General features: G+C 40.8%; 1 protein-coding gene across 3 annotated transcripts in view; it reads right to left on the bottom strand.

Annotated features, from left to right (window-relative positions):
* Positions 1-7,503, bottom strand: part of LOC118416038 — a 47,270-nt gene that overhangs the window by 22,179 nt on the left and 17,588 nt on the right. The window contains exons 1-10 of one of the 3 annotated variants that reach the window (XM_035821084.1): positions 5,912-6,523; positions 3,322-3,550; positions 2,915-3,077; positions 2,510-2,675; positions 2,240-2,366; positions 1,983-2,053; positions 1,577-1,681; positions 1,263-1,433; positions 1,044-1,140; positions 770-883 (exon numbers count right to left, since the gene is read on the bottom strand). The exons of the other annotated variants lie outside the window; for them this stretch is intronic. Coding sequence (XP_035676977.1) covers positions 770-883; positions 1,044-1,140; positions 1,263-1,433; positions 1,577-1,681; positions 1,983-2,053; positions 2,240-2,366; positions 2,510-2,675; positions 2,915-3,077; positions 3,322-3,550; positions 5,912-6,130 — 1,462 coding nt within the window. The 5' untranslated portion in view covers positions 6,131-6,523. Of the gene's footprint in view, positions 1-769; positions 884-1,043; positions 1,141-1,262; positions 1,434-1,576; positions 1,682-1,982; positions 2,054-2,239; positions 2,367-2,509; positions 2,676-2,914; positions 3,078-3,321; positions 3,551-5,911; positions 6,524-7,503 lie in introns of those variants that run through there. 3 annotated transcript variants of the gene reach the window in all.

The following is a 7,503-nucleotide window of genomic DNA, read 5'->3' as shown; positions in this document are numbered from 1 at the left end:
CAAGGAGGCCATCTATGAGCGAATCTACAACCCCACCTAAAACCGGAAGGGAGGACTGGGCGTACAACTTTCCAGTACATGGGACCCCGCCTTGCAGCAGAAAGGACAATAGTTTTTTCCTATGGTGTTGTCTGTCCATAGGAACTATGCTAACATGATTTACATTTGTGTAACCTTTTGCATATGATCCTAACGATTTAGTGGTCAACCCAGTTTTTCTAGTTAGCTGTACTGGAATTGAATTGTTCTAACTAGTTCATTCTGCTTTTGCTGAAGAAGAGTGATGGATGTCACTCGAAACGTCCGGAAATAAATATCCGTTTTTATCCAGTTGTAGTGATTGAACTGTATTTGAATGTTTGTTTGTTTGTTTGTTTGCTTCTGTTTGTTTTTGCAGTAGAACAAGGCGGTCGGATTGACATATTATAGCGTTGATTGGCGCGTTCGGGTCGCAGGATGCTAGCTTTTGGCTCACCGTAAAATACGAAAGTAAACATCTCTTCAAAATAACATGTTATTAGTCACTTCATATTATTTGAATGTTTGCGTTTTACTTTGAACGGCTGATCTAAATTCTTCCAAAAGCATGCCTTCTTATTTTTGGGAGATACTAATTTGCTGATTATCGCAGATCATCATCATATCTTGTCGCTGCATCTCCTTATCCAGCAGCGGGTTGCCTCATTGGTATCAGTTCAGTTCAGTTCATCGTCGGAGAGGTGATACATATCAAGCATAGCTCTATTTCCATTGAATAATAATAGTTTACCAAGATGTTCGTCGTTGTTTGGTACAGAGTATGTCGGCTCAGGGTCGGATGAGAACGGGAAGAAGTCGTAGTAGCTGCCCATGATGGTCTTCAGCTTGTCGCCCTGTCCGTCGTCTGGGCGGTAGGAAAGGATTTGAGACAAACGTACACATGTTATTTCAACTGAAACAACTACATGCCATGGCTGTTTGCCGAATATAAAACATGAACCTTTTTTTCTGTTAATTATTCTTAAATGATAGACACAGATCATGGGCATGATTGCTACACTCACCGATGTACTCCATCCTGCCCGATGGCCCCACACCTTGGGGGTCTCTGTTTTGGCTGAAGCACAGTCCATAGTTTTGTTCCGTTGTGCAATAAGCGTTCTGTGAGAAAATAAAACCACAATTTGTATTGCACTATTAGCAAGCAACAATATTTAGGTTAACAGCATATTGAGCAGATTCTTTAAGTGCGAAGCCCATACTAACAAACTGGAGCTCTTTACCGTCCACTCCACAGCCCCTGGGATCTGGTGGTTGTTCTGGTCTGCGATGGTCCTCAGGAAGTCTAAGGCCGGTAAATATACATACTGGTTGTTGGGGTCTGGCGCCCACTGGCTACTGGCCCACATGAGATTAGCACCCAGTCCGTAGGTGAAGATGTAAACAGAACGATCCTTCGGAGAAGACAAATGATAATTTTCAAGGATGAATTTCAAATTATACATAAAATGATTTTTCACTCGTTATGATATATATAATTTGAATACATAACTATATATATAATTTGAATACATCATCATGCCAATGATCTACTTACCATGAGCTCTTGTCCTTGCGTAATTGCGTTTAGCGCAAAGTCCTTGTCTGTTGGCGATCCGTCACTCAGGAAGATAATGATGTTGTAGCAGTCTTCGAACTGTTCCTGTTTGAATTTCAATTCAAAGTCGTTAACCTCATCATTTTCAAAGCACCCCCAAAAAAGTATTATAATATGCACTGTTTAGTCTAAATGTTTCTATTAGCCCCATGCAACATATACTTGATATACTTGACAGCTTGAAACCCCAATTAGTGATAAATGGGATATGCTACACTTCAATCAAATCGTTTATGCTAGCCACTAAATTCAAATGCAAAAACAAATGCAACTCCTCTATAATGCAAAACATATGCAATGAGTTCATTTCAAGGTAAATATATGATGAATGCAGAAGAATTCTTACCGGTTTTTTGTTTCGAGCTTCAGCAAACATGTCAAAGGCTTTCCTGAATCCTACTCCGTACATGGTGATAGCTAGAGAGATAGATCCAACAAATGTTGATAAGGTAAAAGTACTAGTAGCAACTGTAGCTCATGGATTTGTTGACGTTTGGATGATAAAGTACAGGATTATCAATCGGCTCGGATTTATACCAAACATTTGCTTTTATATTTCATGTTTAGAAATTTTGCTGACAATGTTTAAAAGTTTGTACGTACTCTCAGGCACACGTTGATTGATGAAGTCCTTCATAATCCCGATGTTAGTTGGGTTGGCTTCTCCCAGACTGTCTCCCAAACAACCTTCGGGTGTCTCTGCACGGGCACTGAACGACACCACTCCTCCCTGGACAGGGCGGCAAGTTTCAAACGCGAAGGGTGAGTAATGTGTTTTATTTAATTTCATTTCATGCCTTCTTTGTGAAGAATCCGTACACAAGCAACATAATTGCATACATTGGTATAAACTGTACTTATCGTAGCACTCACCCAGTCCCTCGGTGTAAGTGTGTCCAGTACCGTCAGAGCTGCCTGCTTGGCCAGGTTGAGTCTGTTCTGCTCCTCCGGACCCGGAGGCTCCCTCATGGACCCGCTGACGTCCATCACGATCACCACGTTCTTCTTCTTTGGTGAAGCTGCGCTGACGTACCAGTTTCTGTGACATATAATTTATATATATATATAGTTTGATGTTTCAAACGGTTTGCATATATATCAAATATCACGACGATAACAGTTATCATTCTAGTTTAATCATTCATTAGTACAGAGTAGGGGTAGAAAGACTATCCATAAAACAATCCATGTTCAAAATTCACCCATAAGATACAGCCAGTGCATATTTGCACAATATCAAAATATTTCTTACCTGAAAGCAGTCTCAAACATTCTTACCTGAACCTGTGATCATTGCCCTCACATGACCTGTCGTTCTTGGGGAACTGGTGATACTCGCCCTCTTTGGCGCCATAATACTGCCAGGTCACCCCAGACATCTCATGTATGTTGGACTTCATGATGTCGTACACATTTGGGCGGACTGTGTTATCACCGTTTCCTAAACAAAGAGCATAATGTGCACATTGCATTATCGCTATGAGATTGAAAACTTATGACCTGACAAGTATAGAAAAGGCATACCTAACGTTATCTACATTAGAAGAGATTAACATTATTCGTGTTTAAAAGATAATGTGCCGTTTATAACGTACATAAAGGACGTTTGAGACCGGTAACTGACGATACTCGATTTATTCATTCGAAATCTATCAAATGAAAGCAAATAGCGTAGTACTACGTACCTGCAGTGAAAGTAGCACAGCTGTCGTTGATAATCTGCTGCAGGAATCTCGGGTCGTACTCCAGCTGGCCGAGGTTGTCGCAGCAGTCAGAAGCAGGAGCGCCCCCTGTCGGACCCTGTGCATGGGAGGCTTCTATCTCAGCCTTGTTCCTTTCCAGGATCTCCCGGCACTTCTTCAGTCGGTCTCCTGCTGCCTGGGTCAGCAGATGGAGCTGCGCCTTGCCATCAATCTATATAAGTGAAACAGGTATAATTTTGTTTGGAAATACTGAAGGAATGCACTTTCTTACTTAATGGGTATGGAATTTTTCGATGTACATGTACGATATATATCATCAGAAATCAGTAGCATGTTGTGAAGGTAGAGTGATATGGTGATATTGTGTGGGCAGTGGGTGTGTAGGATACTAGCTGAATTCCGATCATTTGAAGAACAATGGTAAGTGTACGAATTCACATTCCCGCAAGGGGACGCTGTGGAATCTAATCATCGACTACTTACACAATGTTTGTATGGCTCAGGGTTGTTATATTTCAGCCATACCATAGGTATGGTGAAATATATTGTATTCGTAATGTTTCTTTCTTTCTTTCTTTCTTTCTTTCTTTCTTTCTTTCTTTCTTTCTTTCTCCTGCCAAATCTTCAAATCGAATCAACTCCGCCGTATTTTAACCGATTGACTTGAAATTTGGCACAAAGGTAGTAAGAGTAAGCCAATACCCTCATGTGTTTTTTTCATTTTTTTCATATCTGCTGCCTTTGAAATGATTTTATTGAGGTTTTTGTCAATTTTTATGTATATTTTGGGCTCCTATACCCTGGTATTACAGCCGAATGACATGACATTTGGTACAGAGGTGCCCTGATCATATGCCCACCCGGATTTAATAACAGTTTTGGTATACGGTACAACAAAATGCTTAATTTTGCGATTTTTGGCCATTTTTTGACAAAAAAAGCACATTTTTGCCTCCTGTACCCTCGTTTTACAACCGAATGACCTGAAATTCGGTATAAAAGTGCCCTTCGATTATGTGCACAGGAATTCAATAACAGTTGTTCCATAAAGTACAACATAATGCTTAATATTGCAATTTTTTGGCCATTTTTAGACAAAAATTTTACATTTTTGGCTCCTGTTCCCTCGTTTTACAACCAAATGACCCGAAATTTGGTTAAGGGGTGCTCTAGATATTTATACAAATGACCCATGTATAATTTTTGGCATGGAACACTTTAAAATGATACATTTTGGAATTTTTTGGGTCATTTTCCAATGGCCAAAGGGATCAACGACCTCAAGGCCAATTGTTGCATGAGGGAGATGGCTGAAATATGCTGTATTTGCTCTCAAGCAAATGTCGGCCTTTCTAGTTAGTAGTTACAATGGTATTACCAACCTTTGCCTTTGCCTTGCACACAGAGAATGACATATTTACGCAAACCTGGATGTCAAATGACCCAACTTATCCAACCTGACGTTACACTCATATATGCCTGTAACACTATATTTGCCTTGATTATCTATATATCTGCTTTTAAGCTTACAAAAATTGACATTTGTCATGAAATACGCACCATTTCCAAGATCATTACCTGGCAATGTTCGCCCAGGTTCAAAGTTAAGCTACTATATACTGAACTCCACAACATACAAATACAGATCAATAAATCCACATCAGAGCCAATAAGTCAGTTATTCCCCCTTTTCGCTAGGACGGCGCTCTCGACGCGCTCTCCGTGACCTCAAAGTGGCCAGAGATGGCTTCAAAACTGCCGGCGTGCGGGCTCCGACGATGGCGATCCAATGAAGAGCGCAGAGCGAGCGCCAAAAGAGCTCACAATGGTCGCAATGAGGGCAATTAGAGCGCACATTGATTCCATAATGTGAATATTATGCAAGGTGCAAAAGTATGAGTAAAAAGACAACAAAACACTAAGTAAATTCGTCGAGTGACCTGCCAGATCATAATTGGCTCATAAAAGTTGCTGATACATGTATTTGAGTTTTTGAGCGCACAAGTGTATCCGGAGAGAAGCATTTTTTGGTTCATTGGGTGGTCGCCTTGCACTCGGGAAATTTTAGAGCGCAACAAGAACGCGACGAGAGCGCCACAAAGCGGAAAGGTAGCCTTACATAGTCCGGGCGAGGGTACATAATGCACAAAACACAAAATCAAACTCAGCTTATCATTCTAAAAGTTCTCTTCTGTCCTTGACATACTTTGGTGCGATTTTATTTTTTTCTGTGAGGAACGAGCTTTTCCTGGTAGGTCAAAATTTGTTCTGTTTCTGGTATTTGTCGCTGTAAGGAAATGTTTCAGTTGTACGGTCTAGCAAGGCTTCACTCTGGATCTCTGGTGTCCTTGTTGAGCATGCATGCTTCCATTCTCGACAAGCTGTCTAGGAAATAAGCAGGACCTTTTTTCTCTGGTTATCAACTAGATTCATGTGGCTTCCTAGTTGTAAGTTTTGAATATTGAACTGCGGGTAAGTACTTTTCTAAGCCCTTCTTTTTGTTAAATTTACCGTAACTTTGCATGAAAAAAGAGTTAGTAACAGCAATACGACAACAGACTAACGTACGTACCTGAATCTCGGTGAAGTTGAGTTTCTCGTCGTACGCCTTGCCTAACTGCAGCGCGCCGGTTTGGGACTCTGCGAACTTCACCATCTTCCTGCTGACCCTGGGGATCCAGTCGGTCGTGATGGGAGCGGTGGACAAGTCCGCAAAGCACAGAATCGGCAGGGCCGTTAACAACATTAAGAAGACGATGAAACGCATCCTGTATATCTGTGGCGTTGTCATGAAGTTAAAAGTATTGAAATTATCGCTCACAAAGCTGCTGTGCTGACGCCTCTGGCAGGCGGAAGTTTGCAGGTGTGTGCCCCTCTCCCGTGGGGCCCAACAGCTTTCAGTGAAGCAGTCAGCTGCCCAGGTATTTATTTCCCTCGCTTAATCTTTTTTTAGGATATGACGTTTTATCAACGAATGATGTCACTAATGTATTTTCAGATAAAAATGTGGAAAACAGAAACACCAGAAGCCTTCGTTGAATAGTAACTAAGCCACAATGACTCATGTTGAGATGCAAACTATTTGTTACTATTTGCAATATACTCCATACGTTGAGCGTCGTGACAATCAGAGTAGGTTGTTGTTGTGGCCCGATTTAGGTCTTCGTGACCGACGATTCATGTCGTCGTGACTGACGTGTCTGTACAGCACTGCAAGTTAACGTAGTGGTGATATCACAATCAGTACCATCAGTACCTCGGTGTAGATGACAGACTACATATACGTAACTTTGGAAAATGCTTCCTCCAATAAACAATGTGCAGAAATAGCCTTTTAGTAAAAATTTTAAGATACCAATGACTAAATAAATCTGTTTTTAAATTCATTGTTAAACTTTCTCCGATGCAGTGATTTCTAATCTTAAAGTTTGTATACAATTAACAGGGGCAGTGTGGGAATACTATAATTACATCTCAACGTAAAACCTGAACTTAAATAAAATCAAGTCTTGTGGTAACTGTTGCTAGAGACGTTATCAACCTACGGGTCACGAAGCCAACCGTTGTTGCTCTGAATGAAGGTGGTATGAACACTAAGCTATAAGCACTTGGTATAGCTTATGTTACAACAGTGATTTCTAATCTTAAAATGTGTACACAGTTAACAGGCGCAGTGTGGGTGTACTATGATTATATCTCAACGTAAAACATGAACCTAAATGAATTAAGTGCTGTCACTGCCTACGGGTCACGAAGCCAACCGTTGTTGCTCTGAGTGAAGTTCATAGGTCTAAGCACTTGCGATAGATTATCAGCAGTTGGTATCCCATAATGGTAGTTAATTGATGCAAACAGTAGTTTGTATACACAACTCCGAGACCAACATATTTGTGTGGAGAGGTTATCTATAGGACAAAAAATGCAAAACTGTGATTGAGATATCGTTTCAACGATGTGTTGGTGATAAAGTAATCTTAATTAAGTTCCGTGTGAGTGTGATTTACAGCTGACGATACATGGTATTTGGTGAAGCCGAGCTACAAATGAACTCAATGCAACAGGATTTCTGCAGTGTTACGGACGAAAAACAACTGCAAGTACATTGGATTATGTTACAAGATTCACGATCGCTGATGCCAACTTTCTTATCGTATGTCCTCCTTG

This window comes from Branchiostoma floridae, chromosome 5 (assembly GCF_000003815.2).
Source record: "Branchiostoma floridae strain S238N-H82 chromosome 5, Bfl_VNyyK, whole genome shotgun sequence".
Taxonomy (NCBI): Eukaryota; Metazoa; Chordata; class Leptocardii; order Amphioxiformes; family Branchiostomatidae; genus Branchiostoma; species Branchiostoma floridae.
This window is presented reverse-complemented; position numbering and strand designations above follow the sequence as displayed.